Source organism: Mugil cephalus, chromosome 12, assembly GCF_022458985.1.
Source record: "Mugil cephalus isolate CIBA_MC_2020 chromosome 12, CIBA_Mcephalus_1.1, whole genome shotgun sequence".
NCBI lineage: Eukaryota > Metazoa > Chordata > Actinopteri > Mugiliformes > Mugilidae > Mugil > Mugil cephalus.
In genome coordinates, this window is record NC_061781.1 from 19,257,643 (window position 1) to 19,282,209 (window position 24,567).

A 24,567-nucleotide genomic window follows, 5' to 3' on the forward strand; every position below is an offset into this window, starting at 1 on the left:
TACTTTTTATATAAAACATTTTATTTTTGTACCGTTACACCTTTTTCTTAGTCATTTACACAGCTGCACAATACGATAACCGCGTTAACATGTGTTATCAGTATAAAAAAAATATGTTCATATATTTAAACATGGGAAACACACATGATTTACATCCTACTGCAGTACAACTCCTCTCATACAATCATCTACAATGTTATTTACATGACGGAACACTGTATACTGGGGTGATTGGCTGTTTTTACCTATGGACAAGCTGTCCACGTCAAAGGGCCGGGACGGAAACTGTATGCAGACACACACACAAACGGATACATATAAAAATAAACACACAGATTGGAAAAGGCAAGACACTGTCCCAATAGTCTGCTACGCCCCGGTCTTTTACTTGTGTTAACGTCTGAAGTGGAAGGAAAAGACAAGAAGGAGGTGATGTAAACAAGGAGCTATCTCTGAGTGATCTATGCATGTGATTGTGGCCTCCTAAGAGAAACACACTGGCCGACAATGAACTGAAAGTCTACAGATCATAATCAGCTGCAGCTGTGAGGATCCACTCGAGGGACGAGAAGGGTCAAGTACAACAAGTCCAGAGCAGAAGAGATGAAAATACTAAAAAAAAAAACAAAAAAAACACTGGAATTAGTCTGTCAGAATGTTTCAAATTGAGGAGCAGGATCGTAGCCGAATAAGTAGTCACAGGACTGATTTTAGTTTTTTTTTTTTTTTGAAGAATCGCTGGTGTCTTTAAAGTTTCTTTTTAAGCAGGAGACGCAGCTTGAAGTTGTCTTTCCAGACGGCATATGTTGTTTATCAGCTTGCTTTTTCCTGGTTTTCCTGCTCTTTCAATTGCATTACATATGACATCTGAAAGCAGACCATTTGATCAAATCCCTGGGCCGCCTGCCTCAGAGCATTTTTCCACTGAAACGTGTTTTCACTTATTTCTGGATCACGGAGCTATAGAGGGTTCATGCTCTCTGCCTTTCTTCCCTCACCACTGTTTTTTCGCTCTAGTCTGCCTTGTCATACATTCACAAACTCTGAAGCTTAACGCTGATGGAGCTCTTAAGAAAAAGGCAGAACACCTGCCAGTAGAAAAATACCCGAAATGAACCATCTACTCAACATTCAGACTGCGAAAGGCTGTTTTTATCATAATGCATGAATGTAAAAACAGCCTAACACATACAGGAGCACTGTTTGGCCACGTTAAAGGAATAGTTTGACATTTTGCGAAATGATTTGCTGTCTGGCAGAGGTTTGGATGGGCAGAACAATGCTACAGCTTGTCGCCAGTTAATTTAGCTTAGCATAAAGGCTGGAAACAAACGGGAACAGATAGCCCGGCTCTCTCCATAGGTTGCGTAACCAGCCTTGAAGGCAAATCCAAACAGACAATGTTTTCAGAAGGCTAGCCGTCATGCTTCAAGTCAATTTCACTTTCTGCGTTGAGCGTATTATATAAGCGTAGTCTCCAAGGACAACCATGTAAATCACACAAATTTTATTGTCCGATCAGGCTACTAGTGTCGCCGGGAGCTTTCTGAACACCTCCCAAGAAAATTTCCCCCGGCTTAAATTAACGAATCCGCTCGTGAAAACTGTGGCGATTCCTTCCAGCCGAGCCAAAATAAAAATAACTCTTTTTATCCCGTAAATTTCTGGCGTCAGCATGTGATCAAAAGCTTCAGCAGAACTGAATCAATGCCAAAGCTCACAAATTAATCCAATGAATCTTGTCTTTTAAAAGATGTGTAAAAAAAAAAAGAAGTGTAAAAGCAACCATTTGCCATCTAATGAGCAGCTTTAATTCACTTTGTAAAGAGTCGTACGTGTTTCCAGCCTTTGAACGTCTTGTCCAACTCTAAAAAGTGCATTTAGCAATAAGCCGCTTTATTCCTTTAATGTAAAGCAGTACTGGAATTTAAAGGAAGGTTCTCAAATTGTAAAAACTGCTCCAAAATATTTAAAATAATGCTTATAATTACTTGAAATTGAAATAGCACCATTAACTACAAAAGACCTAAATTTGAGCATTAGAGTGACAAAAAAAAAATAAATTAAAATTTAATCTTATTTACTAACAAAAACATCTGTTCAGCTATGTACATTATTCACAGTTTAAGTTCTTCCGTTTTAAGAATGGACAGAAATGACCAAAGAAACCGTTACATACTACTTGTTATAGTGTTTGACAACTTTTCAAGTAACAGGACGCGGTAAGTTTTTTTTTTTTCAGTAGACGAGCAGCAGACACGGCCCCTGATGTCACAGCGAGCTCACCCAGTCAAGAGAAAGGCACCGAGGACGGAGGAAGAGGAAGAACCGTCGTCACCTGTGTGCGCACAGGGTGGGACAGATGCAGACTTATTGCTGAGATTATAAGAGTAGTACAATGAAAGACGATCCCTTTTGTGGAAGTTTGCAGTCCAGGCTCTGAGAAACATGGTGAATTAGAAGAAGGTCTTGACGAGGAGCTTTGTTTTATAGCACGGGGGCATGTTTCTGTGAAGATAAAGAGGTGTGTAAATAGGAGTCTCAACCTCAATCAAATGTACAGCACATTACACATACATGCACATAGTCTCCAAACACCGAAATTCCTACTTTACTTTTATTTATGCGCAAAGAGGATACAGGTGAGAAAGCAGTTAAGCGTTTCAAATTACGGGAAATAAATAATTCACTCTCTTTTGCAGAGGGCTACATGAAAAGATTGATATCGCTCTCATGTCAAAGTGCAAAATATGAGGCTGGTGCCAGCAGCAACAAAGCTTAGACTAAGACTGAACACTGGGTTCTGCCAAAGGTAAAAAAAAAAAATATCCATACAACTATTTCTCTGTTTTATGAGGGAATATGTGCCAGATTATTTTCCTGAAGTTTCCACCATTTACCTTGAAACTGCTCCCAGATGAGATATAGCGTGGCATATAACCTCCTACAGAAAGGAGCAATTTATCTCTGCTTTATGTTCATACTAAACAAATAGGATATAATCTGTTTATTAGCTGGCTTTGAAGGGGTGGATGCTGTTAACGTTTTTTCCCCTTCTGTTTTCCATTACTTCCTGTCTTTAAGCTGAAACTAAGCTCTTGGTGGTAGCATCGAATTAGCTCTAGTGTACAGAATTTATGACAGTGCAGTGAATAATGGATTATCTTATTTTATCTCATCTTATCTTCAATTGATAATATCTTTATGCTTTGACTGTTGAGCCTTGAAGGGACAAACGTGACACTGGCTCTCGAGGGGATCTGTCGCATCTCTGCGATGAAGTGGAAGCAACGCTAGGTCCTACACACTGGTCCTTTAAAGATCATTTTGAGTCTTAAAAACTACTTCAAGTTTCACTTACAAGACATTTGTAGTGTTTTGATAGACCATGGTTAATTTTTAGTGCAGAATTGATGACTAATCATTAATTTTTTCTCATTGCATGGTGCATGCAAGCGGCTGGTCTATAGCAATCCTTAAAAATTAGAAGTGATAGCCTCCTGTATTTGCTTCTCATGTGCCCTAATTCAGGGGTCTTCAGTGTTTTTCAGGCCACGGATCCCAAACGGATGGAGAGATTAAGTAGGGACCCCCTACCTACTATACATGTTCTATAATAAACTCAGCCTAGTGCTATTTATAAATATACATTATTATCATCATTTTGCAATCAAATATTCATTTTGTTAATTGCTCAAAAGTAGGGTGGTCATGCAACTGCTGTAAAAATAAACATACTTGACATAAACATACATGCATACACCTGAGGACTGATCAGGCTCTCTTTAAATTTGTGGGGGAATTTTAAAAAAAAAAAACATAAAAATGTCTAATCAACCAACGATTTTGTGACCCCACTGCAGTACCTCCATGGACCCCTTGTTGAAGACCTATACCCTAATTTGTTCCCTTTCCAGAAACTGGAAAAAACTTGAATAAAAAACAGATTAAAATAAGAATCTAATACAAATCCACCCCAATTTCTCTAATTGGGAAACTAAATGTGATAAATTTAGTGTATCTGTTACATACAGAATATGTAATTACCTGAAATTTTTATCATAGCTGTCAAGGAGGATAATTCAATAAACCTATAAAGCTCGCACAGTGTTCACACGAGGGATAAATACCTTGTTGTTAACAGGAGCGTTTCATGCCTGCACAGAGGAGCTCTCTCTGCGAGTATCCAGGACACTGCAGCACATGAAAACACGTAAACAAACACATTAAATTTAATCTTCTCAAATCTGTGACTTTATTTACTGTACAAACTTCGTCTGGCACCAAGTCTCTCCAATGGCACACAGAGGGGTGATTTACAGCCAGATACGACTTACAAACAATCACTGTCGCTACATACTGCTACAGCACCGCAAGGGCTGTTGGCAGTGGAAGGAATGTCTGCATCTCGTAATGGTTTCTGGCTCACTGCATCAGCCTCAGGCCTGGATGGTGAAGATTTAGGAATGATAAATCCATCTCCACGCCGGGTTTGGCACGGCCCAGACCTCTCATCTCCTCTCCACTAACAAAGTTTCTTCGCTCCGATCTTGCCAACCTCCTGTATCTCAAACTCACTTCCCCTTTTTCCCCTCATCTCCTGTGTTATTTGGCCCATTTCTTTATCTCATCACAGTCTCCAAGGGGTAGAAACAAGAGAGGCACTTACGCTTGATGCTGCCGTACAAAGTCAGCAAACTGCCGGTCCTTAGCGTAGAGCTCAATGATGCGTATCCTGTCTTGGATTTCCTGCAGAAAAACACATGATATCAGTCAGGAGAGAGCATTACATCACTGACAGATAAACAGTAAACTGAACAGGCTGCGGTTCAATCAAAACATGACATTTTAAAGTCAGAAAAACACAACAATGGCTTTTTTCATGGGGCTGCGAAAATCCAGATGATGTTAGCCACTTGAGATTTCCTGATCAGGTCCTTGACAGGTACAATTTGGATAAATAAATGGGAAGTAATGTGTGTTGCCTTGGGTCAGTAACTGGAATCCAGAAACCCTTCAGCAAAACACATTTCCCACCTGCTCTTTCATAAAAACTGTATAAATTAGGGACTAAGGGACTAAACTCATTGTTTTTTTCTGCATAAAACTTGAGCTTTTCAAAACATTCTTCAGTGCATGTCATTCTTCAAAACCAACTGATTTTGTCAGGGACCACGGTATAAAATAACCACTGCACCAGCTCCAGAGGTGAACGACTTGGGTGTTACTTCTGGTTAATGTTCGGCCAGACAGCAGAAGTAACGGTGTGTGGAAGAAGACACACACACACGCACCTCCTTCGTCAGTTCGCTGTTCTCGTAGATGTGTCGTATCTCCTCGCTGCTGAAGTCAGTGGAGGCCTCCGCGCTGGCGCTGCTGTACAGCGTAGCTTCAGGATAGCGCCGGTAGTAGTGGCTGTAGCCTGTGGTGGCCTCGCTCTCGTACATGGGGTTGTACTTGGTTGCTCTCTCCAAAGATGGAAGACTCTCTGTTCGCCTGCAAAATAACGTGAGAAATCATTCACAGCGTGGAGACAGGATTAAAAAAAAAAAACAGCTGTAGATCAAATAGGGAGCCAGAAAAGAATATTTAGGTGCAGTGAAGAAGTCAGTAGTGAGGATTTAACCTTGAATAACCTTAGAAATAGATTAGCACAATATCAGATCGCCATCAGGACCAAAACCACCCAGGCCATCGCTCTCCCTCACCCCCGACCATTCCCTAAGACACCTTTCCATCGTCATTACATCACTGTATATTTTCAGCTTTTTATTTTTCTGAATTGTATATATTGCTTTTTTTCTTATTTTTTTTGCTAAGTTAATTAACAAAAACAGGTAAAAAAAAAACAAACAAATAAAAAACGTCAAATTCAATAGAGGGTAAGCACATGACGTCACATCCGGCAGAATCTCCGTGGTTACGGCAAAAAGTGACAGTTGAACATAGAGATTAGCCACAATAGTTTGAATCATAGACTTTAATAGTATCTAATTTGTAAAATTTTAATTTAAGAATAGGTGAAGAGTTGTTGTGTGATTGGCTGTACCAACAGATTTGAAAAGCAGTCATTTATTTATTTTAACAGACATCTCCGACTTTGAAAAGAGAAGTAAAATTATCGCTGCAGAAGAAACAACTGGAATCCAGGTACAGAAACTTGCAAAACTTGCAGAAAGGTGCTGTGGTTCACATTTAGTGTCAGGTAATATTAATTTATGCTGTATTATACTGTATGAAGTCATACTTTAAGTTACTTCTTCACTTACGTTCTGGAGGACTGTCGGATATTTGTCGATGTTGTTGTTTTGGCGTAGTTATGGCCGACAGTAACTATTTAATTTCCAGCAATAACTAACAACAAAACAAACGTAATATTTGTGATCACTCCTCGTCATCCTTTTAACGTCTGGTCGGATGCTACAGTATTGTATTGCTAACGTCACGTCTCAGTGAAGCTCTTAGCATTAGCATATTTTATTTAGCAACAATTATCATACCTCAAATGAACAAAAACTAACCGAAACCGAGGCTAATCCACTTTTCCAAATCCATACTAGTTCATATGCATCATTGTCGAGTCCAGTTGTCCTTAATTTGATCTGATAATGCACATTTTGTTTTCTAGCTGTATTTACCGATACGTTTCACCGTGTTTTTACCACTCAGAGGGGCGTGGCCTCGAGCGGAAGTGACGTCACGATATATCCTCTATAAAGAGATTCTGATTTTGATTCTGATTAAATGTTTGAGGTTAACGCAGGGAATGTTAACAGGCAACTCTGAGATCCGTACCAGACACACAGGCATACTGATGGATAGCAAACAAACACTTTATGCTTGACTTTAAAAGAAAGACTAAATAAACAAAGGAGCAAACAAAGGCATCACCAGACTCCAAACACCCAGGCAGAGGTAGCTGCACTGCTCCAAGTTAAGAAGGATAAAAAGATGCTCCCGTGGATAATTCTGGTCACCTTACTGACAATGCAGACGTGGGATTTCTCAAATGAGTTGAAGAAAATAAGCAGGCTTGTTTCCTAAAAAGCCCACTTACATTTAAGGAGGTAAAGTCATCGGACAAAGTAAATCTAAGCATATCTGTTGACTATCAAACAGCCACAGTTTGTTTGGATTCAGGGACACAACTCACTCCCTTGGAAGGCAGGTAAGAAAAAAAACTGGCAAGCCCCAAATTGAATTAAAACTGCATTTAAACTGGTGGCAATGTGTTTTTTTTTTATGCAACTTCAATAGATGCATCTGAGTCTTATAAACATAACTGAGTATTTGTTATTCTTAAAATTGAGCTTTGTGTATCTTGTGTCAAACACGAAAATTTGTTAAAATGTCCTTTAGGGTCATGTGCCGAGAAGATCAAGAGTTTACAAGATGGGAAAATGTTCTCGAAAGTACAACGATTAGTTTCAAAATTGTTTGGCTACAAGAATCGACGTCATAATTTAAAACTCTGACACGTGTATATTTGCACAACTGGTTTTCAAGTCGGATGATTTTTTGGCAGCTTCATCTGTCTGTTTCTTACTGTTTGACGAAGTGTAGCCCCATCACTCAGCATATTTACAGAGTTCAGTTACTGCTTCATTTATTTTCTTTCAACCTTTTGCAGTTTCAAATTATGCCATAATATTAATCCCATAAGAACCCTTCTTTTTTTGGCCATTGTGTTACCTCCGTTCACGTGAAAGTTTGCAAGATACACGCGTCTTGTAGACTCACAAATAACTCTTGCTGCTCTGTGCCATTTAAAACAGTAACATAGCACAGATTACACGTCGTCTCCGAGGATCACCAATGACCGTTTGAGGGCGTTGGACCGGTAATCCTCACCGTATGGGGTCCTCTGACTCATCCTTGTCGTACTGATCCCGCAACGTCCTGGCCAGGAAGAAGATGACACCGGAGGCCACCAATAAGAAGCCGGCTACGGAGGCGATCGCTATGCCGACCACAAGCGGCTCGGATACGTACTCCTCGCAGTGTTCTCCTCTGTACCACCAGTTCTCCCCAACGCGGCACCTGGAGGTGAAAAGTGCCAAATTCAACAGTGATAAAATAATTTCCACTCAAGCTACAAGAGCCAAAGGTTACACAGTGTAAATCATGTTAAAAAAATGTTGACTTAATGCTCAGTGATGTTGGTCCTTAACGAGGTTCATAACATTAAGTTCTGTATTCAATTACTAATACTTTGCTTTGGAATAAAAATCTCCCTCACGTGTTTGTTTCCTCTCTCCATGGAGCACGGCTCTTGGCTGGACGGCACTAGGTAAATAACAATCCAACAGAGCTGCATGCTTGTTTTATGATGTGGTAGTGGGTGCGAAACAAAGGTTAGCAATCGTCTTGGCACGCGATCTCGTCTGTGTCTGTTCGTAATCACTCAATTTAAAGCTCGCCACACACAAAAGCCTGAGCAGAGCCAGCAGACATGTTTCTGACACTGATTTCCATATCATCTTGCACACATTAACCCAACGACAATGCGTGTTTGGACACTGGAACACATGCACACACATTAAAACACACAAAATATGTTTGTGAGGATTATAATGATCTAAAAAGTATGGTTGTCATGGCATGCGCAACATTGCAGTAAACACAATCTGATAATATATGTCCCAAAGCTGAAAAACGGAACAAAATTCTAATTAAATCTTAGCAATTATCCCTCTGCAAATGGTGGTCATTGTTTTCATTTGTGTACACCACATTAAATGCCGTAGGGTGTAAATAAAAAATAACACACTGGTGCCAAATGTTGACTTGACGAATTTATTAAAAGCCAAAAATATAAATCTCCTTTAGACACTTAATTGGTTTTTGCAGCCAGAAAGGGTGCAAAAGTAAATCTTTGTTTCATTTAGTTGTTTACGACAATAATTCGTACAGATATATATATATACAGAAAAACAAAGAATGATTTGGGGTGCATCCCTCCATCTCCACATGTCCAACTTACTGCCAAGCGCACCAGCTTTAAAACTAGCAGACTCTGGTCTCCTGCGTGAACTGCAATAACACTTGAAAATCTGTTTAGTGTTACGTGACGGAGTCCCAGCCTTACAAACCTGCAAACTCAGACACTTTTTCCCCACACACACACAAGCAGATCACTTCCCCTAATCCCCACCCACCTGCAGATGGCTCCCTGGCCAGGGATGATGTCACACTTGCCGTCATTGAGGCAAAAGTCAGTCTGCAGCTCACAGATACTCTGACAGGGCAGGCCGTCCACGCTGAAGTAGCCAGCATTACAGACGCACTCCGCCTCCCCAGACCATTTGTTCACTTTACACTCCGCATATTCGTTGCATGCCTGGAACTTGCACGGGTCGGCCTGGTCGCCTGGAAATTACAGACATGGAGAAGTGCTGACTTAAAAAGTTGGAACGAAAGCGTTTGAATCTTTTGAAACAAAAGAGATCTGTGTTTTGTTTTGTTTTTTTTGTTGTTGATTTCTTGGCAGCGTTCAGTTACGAAATGGTAATGACACATACAGTACGCACAAATCAATATTGAGCAACATGTTTTTAAATGGGATGACGTCGCGCTTGTGACGCAGACTTATGTCTTTAGCACTGGGTGTCGATTAGTCATGATTGTTACAATGGAAAACATTTTTTTTTCGTAACCAAGTTTTCAGGCTGAGATGTCCCAATAGTTTAATATTACTGGCAGCACGAAGGAGAAGGACAGCTCGTGGCTGGACAGACTGATACAGAAGGCGAGCTCTGTGGTAGGGCCAGAGCTGGAGCCCCTGACATCCAGTCCATCATGAGCAATGTCCACCACCCTCTAAATGAGACCCTATTTAAGAGATAATCAAGTTTACTGATGTCCTCACATCGGTTCAATATGACATAAGGAAATGCTATTATACAAACTAATAGGGATGAAATGCGTTCCGTGTGAAACTGCTCACACAGTAAGCCTTTAATAATATGTGTTAGCATGGCTGCAGTCCAATGTAGCCCTGATTAACTCATCTCAGCGGATGTGACACCTTATGAAACTACGGTGTGCGATGCGTCACAGCTGAGAGTTAACCCTCAGGTCCTTTCAATAATGCTCTGAGATTGAGTTAAGAATTCTTCGACATTTCTGGGAGATAGCTTAAACAACACCTCGCTGCACTGTGAAGCGTGAAGCGTGCATCACTGACAACCCACCTGATTCAACGTCCAACGAGTACTTATCGATGGCGAGGTTCATGGTCTGGTAGGCTGTGTTACAGAAGTCCTCAAGGATCAGATAGACGGTGGTCGTAACCCCGCGAGCCACGGGCCTCCCGAATTTCATCCGACTGTTGACAACAATGCTCCCATTCCTGAAGTTCAGGATCTCCAGGTTCTCAAAGTGGCTCAAGTTCGATTGAAGGTAGGGAACAAGCTGGTAAAGATTGAAAAAAATGTGTAATTTGATGTGGCATGGCAAAGAATATGAGAGAACAGCGGAAACAATGAAAGTCACAAGTAGTGTAAAAATGGTGGTTACCAGCTCTATGAACCGTTGCTCCAAAGCTTTGTACTCTGGAGAGCTCTTGTTGAAGAGGTCCTCTGAGAAGGCCATGTTGGTCACTCTGAGGCTGAAGAAAACAATCAGCGCTCGTCCAGGGTTTATAGGCATGGCGATGCTGGCCTGGTCCGTGCCGTGCCCCACGCTGAACGGGAATCCGGTGCTGCCCTCTTCCGAGTGGTTAGTCAAGCCGTAACCATAATGAATCACGTCAAATCCGTTGTCTCCAATAGTGGCATCGTCCAAGCCTTCATTACTGGTCTGGATCTGAGGAGAAAATGTGCCAGTAGGTTGGTGTAAAAATCTCTATTGACTATGAACAGTTCAAATATATTAATTTGGTTTACAACAAACAAGTACAAATACAAGTTAACAAGATGCAAGGCCAACGTTAGATGTTATTTAGCCCTAGCTGTGATTTGAGCACTGTTCATAGGTTAATGTTTGAATAGCTGAGGTGACATGCGTTTACATGCACAGCTTAATCAAGCTATGCTCGAAATTTGACATTCTGAATGCGGTTCTTGTCCCAGTTTACATGCAACGGAGAAAATCGAATAACTGACGGGAACATGTCCTCCTCCTCCACACCAGGTGGCGATGTTGATGTCTTTTCAGTGTTAATACGCCCCCTTTCCGGTTGACCTATTACGTCATATAATAAACAACCAGTGTCGGTACCAGATCTCCTCGTGTGAGTATTGGGAGCTTCCAGATGCTGCGATGATGTAGGGGACTTTGACGTTGCGTTTTATAATTCGTTGGACAACAGGAAGAAGCGGAAGTGAAGAGAGGTTAGCAGTTTTAGCGGTTAGCGGTTGTTATCGAAGCAGAGCAACTTATCGGTTTTGTTTTGTCCTTTTGTTCTTTGGATAAATTGATAAAAGCTGTATTTTACTTAATCTACTATACAAATGAATGGATTGAACATATTTTACGTTACTTTTTCTGAATAATGTGCAGTCATTGTATTTTTTGCGTTTTATGGAAAATTAAAAATTATAAATAAAAAACTTCATCAAGTAGGCAAAAAAAAAAAGATAAACAAAAAATAAATGAAACACGTGTTGTCTATACACAAACTGATTTCGCAGTCCATGTTGAATGGAGTTGAATGTCGAACTGGAAATGCTGGATACTCACCCAAGCAGATCTGGTACCTACGCTGGAGTCTAATGTGGCAGACCACCATGTCAAACAACAACAAGATGGATAATAGTACAGATTTTTTAATCTCGTACATAATGTGAGAAAATCAATTTCCAATCACATTAACTGGGTGTCTTAATTGAATAAGGAGAACTCTGATTTTAGTCGGAGTAACGCGTTCACATGCCCTTAAGTTGTCCAGTTAAAATCGGATTAAGGCAATCATTTGTTTTTGTTTTTTCATGTGCATGTAAACATACTGAAAAAAAAAAAGCTGTAGACAAAAATGGACAAAAATATATCAGTGGTCAGTAGCTTACAGCAGCATATCTAAAAACAAAAGTAAAAGAGCTGCATCTTTTTCCGCAATTTTTTAGACAAAAAAACGTGTTTAACCCATAAAATCTCCTTGATTCTTTTGCTGTACCTCCACCAGTGAAGGGATGTCTATGTCAGGCAATCCCTCAGAACCAGGGCCAACGTCAGAGACACGAGTGAAAGGTGACTCCTTCTCTGGAGACAGGGCAGTCGTTTGGGCAGGGCTTGGAGAGTCGGTCACTGATGGCTCTGGATTTTCTATATTCACCAGTAAGATCTCATCCTCCGTGAGATCCTCTGTCGAGATCACTGGAGTTTCTGTGGTCTCGTCTACCAGCGGAGCTTCAGGTACAGTCTCGTGCTTCGGCTCATCTACTAACACAGGTTCCTCCAGTACCACATTAATGGCTGCATCTTCCTCCGCTTGTTTGGTGACAACTTCCTCTTCTCCAGGTGGAACATCTGGGAGGTCGGACTCTTCCTCCCCAACAGGAAGCAGATCCGTTTCTGCCGCCTCTGGCTCTGACGTTTCACTCACAGTATCTATCGTTTCTGGAGATGGGACTAGCGCAGGCAACACTTGTTCTTCTTCAGTGGTTTCAGTTGATATTGTGGAGACCTCAAGCTCCTCAGGAATCTCCACCTCATTCTCCACAACCTCTTCCACAGATGCAGTTGGTTCTTCTCCCACTGCAGCGACTTCAACTTTCTCTGCTTCAGCTACAGATGTAGCATGTGTACTAATGTGGATTTCTTCTGCTAACAACACATCCACCGATGTGGTCTCTTCATGGGACGCTTCGTCTTCTTCTGCTGCGACTGTAGATGGTTCGAGCAAGCTCTCTATTTCTTCTGTGCCTGAACCAGAGGCCTCCATTTCCACAGGCGGTTCAGGCAATGTGACGCTCCCTGGGAGATCAGCTGGAATTTCTTCGCGTGGGGGGGTCTCGGCAGCAGGAGTCTGCACAATGTCCTCTAGCAGCAGACCCTCCTCCTCGATGCCTGGAAAAACACAGATGAGGAGAAATTCAATCTAATGGTCTCCTTTTATAGCAACTGGCTGCTTCTTTTCAGAGCTCACAAAGAAAATATTTGACTTTAGGAGCTGAAAGATATAAATTTAAACAAGTGGGTGGTTAATACTTCCAGAAAGTGGAGGAAATAGTTTTTTTTTTTTAAAAAAAAAGGCCGGTAGCAAACCTCGGAAGGAAAAATTAAAAGTGACACAAGATAATATATATGTGTGTGTCAAAGGTCAGCGCTTACCGTCAGCTTCAGGTGCAATAGTTGTCAGGACAAGAGGAGGAGACACAACGACACTCTCCTCCAGAACAGTAACATCATTCTCTGCTGTTGCAGCTGTGTTGGTTTCGAAGGGTTCCTGCAGGACATCATCTTTGATGTCCTCTTCTAGAGTCAAGACCTCTGGTGGCTCATCAACAGCACTGACCTGCATCAGAAACAGACTTTATTATCTCACTGTTATCGCTTCCTTTAAGAGCCTAACCTTAGAGATTCTTCCGAACACGATGATAATCATAACTATTAAGAAACTAGGTTCCGTGTTCTCAATTGCATTCAGTAGCAATGACAAAAATCTGCTGTCTATAACCTTTATTGAAGGGGTGTTAAGCATACACGCTGCATACTTTTAATATCATCAAAATGAAAAACCATGCAGCTGAACCTAAAGTATTCCGAATCAAAACAAGGGCAGCAAAGTGCTTCAGTGGCACAGTAGCGCTGAGCTCTTGCTTGTAAATCAATTACTGAGATGAAATTTGCCAAACTGTCCCAACTCATTTAATGAGTCAAATTAATCACAATAAAGTGAACCAGCAGACACATTTAGCGCAACCCAAACTCTGATCACCATTAAAGAGCATACTCAGCCACAAGACAGCACAAATAAAGATGGTATTACTTGTCTAAATAAACTCATATGTGCAGTCTCTCCACTCGACTCGCCGTGGTGCACTGCGCTCCCGTCTCTGCCCCAGAATAGCAGTGGATTATTAGAGCAAGAGCCAAACTAATCCTGAAAGCTTCACTTCATCCTCGCTGGTGAGCTCATCCCCTACCTACACTGGTGGAGTCTGGATAACGTCTCAAGCCTGTTACAGGTTATCGCAACATCACTCATGCTACAGTCGTCAGCATCCTCGAACAAAAAGTTATTCATCAACTTTGCGGCGCTCGGAGCAGCTGGAGCACCTGGAGAGAGATTGTTGTCATGACAGTTGTGGAGGTAACTTGTTACTCACCGTGGCTCCATCTGCAGTGTTGACAGACTCAGGAACCTCAGACACTGTGGAACCAGAGGAGAAATAACTATTAATACAAACTGACATACAAAAGGCAAGTGCGCCAAACAGCCTAAATATTTCTGCCTGCCAGAGTCTACAAAATCCTTTAAACTGTAAGCATTTCAGTGCTGATATCCTGCAGTTTGACAGCGTTACCTTCAGGGGTAAATATCTACAAATCAGTGCAAAAATCTGGAGTGAATATCAGCCACCGTCGGCCAAGGCTATTACTGCACCACCTCCAAAGGAGAAAAACAAAGCCAAGCTGTGTTTTTAAGTTCCCCAGCCACACATGTCAGCCATATGAGAGTGTTTAGCCATTATTTCAGATGTCACAGACTATAACTAATGCGAGCATCACGGGGCATCCATTTCCAGAGGAGCTCAGTAACGCAGTAAACTAATGACACGCATTCTTTGAAAACAAGAAATCTCGCAGGAGGTGGAGGAGATGGTATAGACATTATCACATCATTTAAGGGACGCAGGCAGCAGAAAGTGGGAGCTAGCTAACCTACTTACGGAGTGGCTGAATCTACGAGTGTTGGCCTTGCGTCTGCAGCGGTTGCGAGTTAAAGGAGCGCTCCGCCAGTTTTGCATGAAAAGGTTCACGTGGGGATGATGAGGCCAGTAGCTAGCCAGAGCCAACGGCTACTAGCTTAACACACCTAATCCTTAACCGAATCAACTGAGGTGCATTGTGCACCAAGTCTTTTAGGGAAAAGAGGCTGCCCGGAATATTAAATTAAGGTGTCTGCGCTCCTTCTGCATCGATTCTGATCTTGTTTTTCGGAAACCATCCATCACGAGCACGATAACGTCATGTGAGTGCAACGCAAGATCCGCAAAGTCCTCGTTTTGAGATTGTGCAAGCCAAAATAAAGGATCAAAGCAAAGCCAAAAAAACAAAGTCCTCAAATTTCAAACGTCATTTTTGCTGAACCCCTCTTCGCCGACCATTTAATGACAAGGATTAAACTGCAGCACAGAATAAATACACAGTTCCTATAACTGATGACTCTGTTATTTGTTCATTAAAAATGGTTCACTTTTGGGCTAAAACTTCTTATAAATACATCTCTGTCGACTTTGACAGAAAAAGAAGTCAAATAAGAAACAGATGAGACTATTAAAACCCTGGAATGTTTTCTCAAGTGGTGTACCGTATGTTGTAATATCAATGCAGGGTCTTCTGTGGCTCTATTTGATGTGACACATGGAGGTTTGCCCTGCACTTCATGCGCCACGGCTGCCAAGGCATTCCCGGTGACTTCACTGCCATGCAAATTAAATAAATAGCTACACTGGAGGCATGTGGGTGTCCTGTTGCACTGCGGGGAATATCTTTAGGAAGACTGGCAGCGGTGCGCAGGGCCATTAACTCACCAGTCTCCGGCTCGTCGTAATGAAGGGCGTCAGTGAGGACGTTTTTGACCTCGCTGATGGTGTACGCCACCGTGGGGGGCTCTTTGATCTCACGGTATGAGTTCTCCACTCGGTTCGACTGCAGGGTCAGGTAGTCCAGCTGCTCACCGCTCACTCCCGCTCCATCCACCACCACCGTGACGGCGTAGTCCACCACCACCACGCCGTCCGGCCTGCAGCCACGAAAATGGAGTTGAAACATCCAATCAATGCAAGATGTTAAAAATGCACAAAAACGCAGCCTTAACATCTGGCCCCTAGACGTTTCACCCCCATTCACACCTTGAGACTGAAGCCTCTTGCTGACAATGGATTGTTAAAGCCTTAATTGGAGAAAGAAGACATTTTCCTCCAACTGCACGTACGTATCTGGTCATTAACAGACGCTAGTCACACATGTTTCTGATGAGCAGCATCCACAGATGTTTGTCTTTAAACTCCCAAACCGCTCTCTTAGGAGTGAAGAAGCTACTTGAGTGAGTGCTGAAATGTCTTTGCTGCCCTTGTTTTCAGCTCTTTTTGGAAATTTGGAAATTCTTCCTCTTCTTCTTCTTCTTCTTCTTCTTCAGACAGATTTGACACGCCACTTTGAGCATGTCAAATAAAATTATGATTCACGACCAGCGCCATATTTTTCTATTTCCATTTCTATTTCTATTACTTACCTCCAAAAGGTGGAGGTCTTAACCCTCTCTGTTCGCCTCAGTTATTAACCCCCTCCATCTTTCATTACAGGGGTCAGGCTTTCCAAGAGGTACCCCAACCTCTCAGGAAGTCTCACTCCTTAGGCTCCTTTACACCTGAAGAGCATCCTCCCTCATGTCCTGTGTACCAATAAACCTCCTTGCATCAGTTTTGTCAGTAAAGGGTAGATTTTGACTGAGGTTGAACACAGTTTATCTTAATGGTACATTTTATTTGGCATCTGACAATTGAGTAGAAATCTGCAAACATAACAACGTTTATATTAAAGTTGCGATCTCATTTTGTTTTCTTTGGCGGCTTCTGTGGCGACAAGTGTTAATTGTGAGTGTTTTTTTTCTTTTTCTTTTTGGATCTATCACTAGAAATAAGTTCCAAACACTGTAAACACAAGGATCATCAGTGGGTCACGGGCTCAACAGTTATTTTACTCCCTCCTTAGGGGATGTTTGCCATTCATAGAAACTTGTGAAATTTACTCATCCCTCCTCCAATTTTTGTTTTGTCCTCCGAGACTGCTGCTAAAGATGTATACTGTGGTTTTCGCTTCAGCCGTCCAGAAGTTATTATTGGCGTTAATTAGCGCAGTGGGTTAGCCGCAGAGCTAAAGGGCAGCTAAATATTTAACTAAGAATGAAATGGTTTCTCATTCACTGTCATGAAATTCCCCAGTCAATATATCACCACCATAACATCTAACAATGGCCTCACGTGCACAATAACAAAAAGAGAGTATGAGAGATCAGAGTTCTCTGAGAGGACGAAAACCATTCGGGCATTAGCTTGATTTAACGTCAAACCTGTTAAAAGAGTTGTAGCGGGCTAGCACATGACTGATGACCGCGGTGATTTATTCCTGTTTGGAGCGCAAGAGCGCGACTGTATAGGGCAAAAACAGCCGAGTCAGCACAATGATCAATCTCATCATAATAAACATGGAAACCTCACAAGAGATTCCAGGCTCTGGAAAAAGCCATCTATCAGCTTTCATTTGACTACTGGGAGCCCTCCACTCTGACCTAGTTTGTTGAGCAACGTTGTTCCAGCCAAAAGTCGGCCCTATTTAGGAGGAGATCCAGTCCCACCACCCCTTTAAGTTTCACAGACAGGCTGGCGGAGCTTTACTCCTGCTGAGCCATGAAATCTGCAGTTAGTAGCTGCATTGATTAATTGCAGCAATAATCATAATTCTAAATGCATTTAATGTGTATGTGTGTGTGCACCACTGTGATTAGATGATATATAATGTACAAGGAACGTACGTCAGAAATCTCTTTTGGTTTTACTTCAGCGTAAATTTTCTTTTTTTACTACAATTTACATAAAAAAACGAAATGTAATGAATTGTTATGATATAATATCAGATTTTAAATGGAATATTTCTTTTGAAAGGTGATGACGAAAACAACACGATACAGGTCCTGGTCGAAAAATAAAATGATAAAAACCCAAACCACGCACTTCGGTTTTCGTCACGATTAAACAAACCAGATGTTGGTGTGTTTTAAAAATGTCAGCCAGGCAGTTTTTGGTACTTGCGGGCAAAACAAGGCTAGATGTTTCCTCTTGTTTCCAGTCGTTGTGCTGAGCTTAGCTATCAAGCTGCTGGCTGCAGTTTTATATTGACCCTATAAACTCATCTGAATCCCTGTATATTTTCCGTAATGTAAACTGATCCCTACTACTTACTAATTGTGATTGTAAGTGCATTTGCGAAACTCTTCCCGAGGTAACCCTTCCCTCCCCGCTGACCACCCCGCTCTGCATCCTTCCACCGGAGTCTTACTGGTGGGGCCGCAAAGCTCCGATAATCGCCTCTGTGGAGGAGCACCTGCTCGCTGGGTCCGACCCATCTTGATCCCACTTAACAGGTGAGTGACCGCATTAACATCATTAACACGGGCAACTAGTGACACACCTTAACACGTGCCCACGCTCACAGGTAAACACGGTTTGAGGATGAGGGTGAGGCGACACACACACACACACACTAACGCTGATAGGGATCTGCGGGCTTAAATACAGGATAGAGACAACTATGCGAGATCAAATTGCCACTACTGATGACTCACCCTTGAGCGTCCTTCTGTGGTCTATATAAAACAAGGAGGAGCTCTTTAATATCTCCTGATAGATGGTGTTAGTGCTGCAAAGACATGCGGACAGTGGGAACTCACCTGAAGCTGATCACAGACACACTCTTAAACCCAGGAAGCCCCTCCAGCGCGTCTTCTATCTGCAAAGACAAACATTCAAAAATAAAAACAAAATAAAATCAAACATCAGACTAAAGCTAGTTTGTTTCTTATTTTAAGTGGTTAGAATAAAACTGCTTCCACAATAACTCATATTTACTGTTCCAAAATAATTCTTGCTGTTCAAAGTAAATGAAAGGTCCTTTGTGCTATGGCCCACATCATTATTCCGAAAAGGCGAACCACTGCCCTGCAGTCAACTGGCAAGGAGCTCTTTTTATTGGTGCCGATTATTGGTCTTTCTTCTCCGCACAATGCGAGAAAAAAACAATACAAACACTGTTACACAGACTTGCTGACCCAGTTAATTTAATTTTACGGGGGAGAAAAAAAACACGCAAATAGGTCTCCAGAGCCTTTTGTCTGTTTACTTGTCCTCCAGTCCTCCCATCTCCGCACTCGTTTACTATCATGTCCTCCCCTCCACTCGGCGGCACACATTGAACTTTAATCTTTTCAAGGCCTGTGAGCATGCGTGTGTGCGGCGCGTGCTGGCACGCCAAGGTGCCTGCTGATCTAATGAGTCTAGCAAATCCCCAACGACAATAAAAAAGCAGGTTATCACCCAGAAACGAGAATGTTGTTATTTACAAGCGCGCGTCGGTGCGCGCACTGCGTTCATGTGTCGAGACGACTTGCCAGGAAAGAAAAAGCCTGTTAATTTTCAGAGTAGCTGTAAAAAACCGCTGTGGTTACAAGGTGAGTGCCGGTGCATGCATGCACAAAAGTATATCTATTCCCCAGATGTTTCATAAAGCTGTAGTCTCCACCACAAACAACTATTTGCCTTGAAATCTGGATGTGTTTTAAAACCAGGCCTCACATTTTGGGTTCCCCTCCCGCTGCTGTTAACCTACATGTTATTGTCTCAATCACGGACTGTAAACCAGTGGATATATCAGGTACAGGCCTGAATCTAAGGGGGGGGATGCAAACCTTTTCGGCGAGCTGTCTGCTGAGTGTTTGGTACTGGAGGCTCGCCGGATCTTTAAGGTCATCGCTGTACGTCTCTCCGGTCAAGATGATGCTCAGCTCCACTACTTGCTCCAGCACAGCTGGCGTAGGAGGCTGGAGGGCAATGTCATTGTCCAGCTGTTGCATGAAAAAAAAGAAAAGGATGAACAGTCACGCTTGCAGTTCAGTGCACACATCAGTAAAGCTTCCATATCTGTGTGTGACACTCACTGGACTGTCCTCCTCCTCCTCTGGTGAAACCAAAGCAGCGTCCTCTTCTACTTTAGCTACATCTTCTGGATGGTTGACAAAGAAAAAAATTAAGAAAAGATTGTTGGTTTATTTGAATTGGATGCGAGCTTAAACCGTTGGCGTGTGCCGTGTTGGCTGATTAGACTGTTCTGACCCCGGGTTCAGTCTAAATCTTGGACAGAACTGGCCTAAAGCCAAGCGCGACAGAAAGTGAAACAGCACAAGAAGATTAAATGGAGGCAAGTGGACCTCCCGTGCAGCGTTATCAGGAGTGACACTAACCGAGCTCAGGAGCTTGAGTGACTTCTGCGGCGGCTGGCATCGGGGTGCTGCGAAGTAGTAGAGGATCAACAAGGTGAAGTCACATGTAAAGTAAAAAACGCACACAAAACACAGTATTTAAGGAGTTCTGCACACTGTGGGATGACACACGGCTAGAAGGTGAAGGATTTCAACAAAGAGTTGTTTGCTGCTAACAAGTCTCGGGGAAAACCAGAAGTTATTACAGCACATTAAAACGGGCTCGCTGTCGTATTTTTGTGTGTTATGACGACTACCGGAGCCAGAAACAATGCAGTTTTTCCTCTCTTTTTTTTGACATAATTGAGAACGTTCCGGAATAAGATCCGTGTAATATTACGGAAAAATATACTTTAATGGCTCCCACAAGCTACATAAACGTTTAATAAAAGATTTTTAATAGGCCGTCCTGTGTTGGTAGGTAAATACTGTAAAGACATCCAAATTAATTGATAACAAAAGACTTATATCTGCTTAAAATTACATTGTAGTACGTTGATTTATGATTATATTGTGCTTATAAATCCGTACAGGGGAGAAATGCAGTATAATAGCTCCTCTGTGTATTTTGAATGGTTTATGGATAAAACAATGATGTGTTTTATCGTGCTGCAACCACTCAGGCAGAACTCGCTGACGGTTTTGTCTTTTGACTGGATTTGTTGAGAACAATAAAAAAGATAAAATACTGCAAATATTGTTAACCTTCAGAGAGGAAACTCAAACAGACAGCTGGGACACTTGGATACTAGCATCCAAGTCTGGGACACAAAAACTCCAAAAAACAGAGAAACGCCAGAAATCTGAAGTCTGAAGTGGGAATATGAACAGATAAGGTTGAAAGAGTCTTGACAACCTCACCTGCACATATGCTGCCAAGACCTGGTGGGCTCGCTAAGGATCGAAGGAGGAATGACACATTTACAGGCTTAATGAGATAGGACATGTACTGTTGAAATGTTACACTTAAAGGTGAAGAGTTTATTTTACCTTTTCAAACCAGGCATCGACATTCGCTGGAAATGGAAAAAAAAAAACAACAACACAATGAGCAGAGTCATTTATTAATCCGCTCTGACTTTGGTTTAATCATGTTAAAAGTTACCCACTCACCTTCTCAACCAGAGCCTGGTGCTCCTCCGATTGGCTGAAATAGCTGCCGATATCCTGCGCAGTGACCGTGCCCTCCTGGCACCGGCTCATCCAGCTCTGGTACTCGTCCTGCTCCGGGAGGCGGTCCCAGAAGATCTTGAAAGCCTCCCATATGGTCTCCTGACACACTGGTGATACCGGGCAAAGACACCACTTTAATAGCCCGAACGTGCAGGACCTGCTTCCGTGTCTGGCGAATTACAGCTAATCAACGCTTGCTGATTAGCGGTAGGACTGATAGGTTCAGGAGGTCCTTTGTCCCCACATCCATCAGACTGTACAACACCACCGTTTAAATATTCCCTTGTAAAAATGTAAAACTGCCAGTGAACTGTTCATAGTTTGGAACGGCCACTACTCAGACATTCAAGATTCAAGATAACTTTATTGATCCCCACAGGGAAATAGTTTTGTCCAAGAGTCCCAAGATAAGAAAGAACAAATATGAACCAGACATAAACATAAGAATAAAAAATGAAATGAAATAAAATAATCTTAAATATTGAATATAAGAATGAGGTCGTAAAGAATTGAGATATATAAGCATTTGCATAAGATATACAGACAATTTAGCCAAAGTGTCTCAGTGTGAGGTTAGATAAAGTTTTTTTTTGCACGTTAATACAGTCCCATACATATTAACAGTCTTCCATTAGCATTGCTCATACTGCATACGTTGATATTGCTGTTATGTTATTTTCATGTCACTTGAATTTCCCCCCTGGGGTTGGATAGAGTGTTTTTCTGTTCCATTCTTGTATTATATTCATAGGTATTATTTGCCTCAGCTTTACGTCCACGTCATGACACAACGGCTTCTCATGAGTCAGACGACTGGGCACTTGTCCAAATGCACGGACATGTACGCTCCAGTCTTCTTCTCTAATCAATGCTGCCTGTGAGACCTGAGAAACCGGAGTCCACATCCAAATGTTACCTAACTGACCTCAACTTTTTACTGTCACAAACTGGCACAGATCTCCTCTTAGTGCCAACAAGATCGTCTTAACATCCAGCAGCATGAGTTCAGTTACCGGTATGGCACCTTGATCTCAGCCAACACGCACACATCACAGATAAGACTGTCCATGCACTTCTTCCAACGATGCATTTGTTTGAGGGGTCACCTAACCCAAATCCACTCAAAATAAATAGAAACAATAAAAATCTATGTGGAAAATGTGCATGAAATATTTAAGTTGAAATATCAGCACCATCAGCAAGTTTCAACATAAGTATTTTTATATTACTGGTCAGTTATTGACACTTTTAGGTTTTACTGTTTTTGCAAATGCTGGAATAAATAATTTTATAAACATTTATCATCTTATACAGTTAGAGATTTATGTTATAACAGCATCTCATATTTTATGTTTAATTAATACATGATTTAATACATGACTTATTCAATTTATTATTATTATTATTTAATATAGTATTTAAGAAGGCTTTGCTGGCCCGCCACTGCATTATAAGATGATTTCATGAATCCAGGTGATAAAAATATAATAAGATTTATACATTTAGTAAAGCAAAATGTCAAAGATTAGTATATAACCCTCAAATTCATACTTCAGTACAGAACGTACAACTTGTTGTTGGTATGCAGCCTCGCTGACAGTTTTGTTTTTATGTGTCTAGGGTTCGAGTAAGTACGTAAAGGAATAACCACTGAAAAATTGCACTTTAAAAACCCAACGGCAGCATGACGTTGACTGGAAACAAACAAAACAGGCCGCAGTAAATCTGTGGCTTTGCTGTTGATTCAATGCTGTGAGCAGCTCAATTTAAATTACATTCAACCCCACACAAATGTACACACAGACGTTGGTTTGTAGGTTTTGGGACGGACTACTATTTACAGCAGGTGAAAAAAAAAAAAAAAGTTTGAGTTTCTAGAGAGAGATCTGTCAAGCTGATAAAATATCCCAAGCTTTGGTTTTTGGCTGCGTTAGTTGGACTTGAAGCCAATTAACTTAAGAAATAAAGTTATTCTGAAAAGTCAGACCATGTGGGTAAAGTTAAAGGAGTATGACACTACAGTACAACTCGCTCCTATACCTCAACAACACATTAATTTATAAGTAGATTGCAGTTTATTTAAATGCAAATCTCATGCGGTCTAATTGCTACAAGTCTCCAAACAGATGCTACTAGATTAATGAAGTGGATGAAGTGGAACAACCTTGTCAACTACTTTTTGCACACCGTGGACGTGAAGTAGAGGGGACGACTGAATAAAATCCTTGAAATCTGTTGGTGTGCCCTCACCTCTTTTGTAAAAAAAAAATCATCTACACTTAACTGAGATCTAAATTCACCTATGTTATCTCCTACCTCTGAGGTGAAAGTAGCTCAGATGGTTTGCAACAGCTTGCTGAGCAGTCTCTTGTGTGCACAGTTTGACTCCACTGGGGAAAAGGATGTTCCTTTTGCGTCGAGAAATAACTGCATGGCCTTCATGAGCCGCCTTGACTTCTGATACACGAATGAGGTGTGGAAGCACCACGGACTCCTGAGTATAAGGCAGGTCCAGGTATCCCATCGAGGAACCTTCCAATGATGCATCTAGAGTGACGAGAAAATAAAATATTTAGGACTTTAGCATTTGTCTACGCTTTGGATTGTCAGTGCGCAATAAGATTTTAACTTCTGATACGTTACCTGTCCTTATGTCCAAAAATATCACCACTAAACTGAATACAACAGAGTAGAAAACACATCTCCAAGCTTTGATGTTCATGTTAAATCCCGTGATTGTGTTTAAATCCTTGGACTCGGGAAAGGATCACGCAGATACGTAGTTCCCCTCAAGTCACGTGAAAACGATATGAACAGCTTCTTACAAGTTTGCATAGTTCAGAATTCCTCAGACACAAAAAAGAAAAGCAGAACCCCAATCAGAAACCATTTGATGAACATACTGGTTTCTTGCCTTCCCCTGGGGCTGATGAGAGGTGTGTCCCATGGCGGAGTGAGGATAGTGCGTGGCCTCAGGTAGAAAAGGCAGATGGCTCTTGGAGAGCGGGGGATTTTTTAATGCTCTCTAATCCTGTTTACTCTAAGCCTTTTAGAAGAGCTCCAAGAAGTTACTGGAGCAACACGGGGAAGGGAGGGCGCTTAGCGTGGAGGAAACATGGACAGTGAGGAAGGCCATACGGCCAACGTCAAGCAAAGAGTTGCATCAAAGTATTTAGATAAATATGAGGGAGGAT

At 41.8% G+C, this 24,567-nt stretch overlaps 1 protein-coding gene across 5 annotated transcripts; it reads right to left on the reverse strand.

Annotated features, from left to right (window-relative positions):
• Positions 1–24,375, reverse strand: impg2a (interphotoreceptor matrix proteoglycan 2a). Of its 5 annotated transcripts, XR_007113818.1 has the most exons (23): positions 24,017–24,375; positions 23,690–23,920; positions 21,314–21,480; positions 21,191–21,216; positions 21,062–21,094; positions 20,183–20,229; positions 19,880–19,944; positions 19,631–19,786; positions 18,617–18,675; positions 18,512–18,532; positions 15,699–15,910; positions 14,271–14,314; positions 13,273–13,456; positions 12,116–13,008; positions 10,519–10,806; positions 10,194–10,413; positions 9,159–9,369; positions 7,852–8,040; positions 5,295–5,496; positions 4,670–4,749; positions 4,131–4,194; positions 2,287–2,508; positions 1–612 (listed from the first exon to the last, which is right to left on the reverse strand). XR_007113818.1 is itself a non-coding variant. In XM_047600008.1 (22 exons), exons 1-21 carry the CDS (start codon positions 24,093–24,095, stop codon positions 4,152–4,154), a joined length of 3,450 nt encoding a protein of 1,149 aa, XP_047455964.1. In that variant the 5' UTR covers positions 24,096–24,375; the 3' UTR covers positions 1–2,508; positions 4,131–4,151. The 5 variants fall into 5 exon arrangements, 3 of the variants coding, with proteins under 3 accessions (XP_047455964.1, XP_047455966.1, XP_047455965.1); XM_047600008.1 differs by having other exon boundaries at positions 1–2,508; XM_047600010.1 differs by lacking the exon at positions 21,062–21,094 and having other exon boundaries at positions 1–2,508.
• Positions 24,376–24,567: the final 192 nt, after the last annotated feature.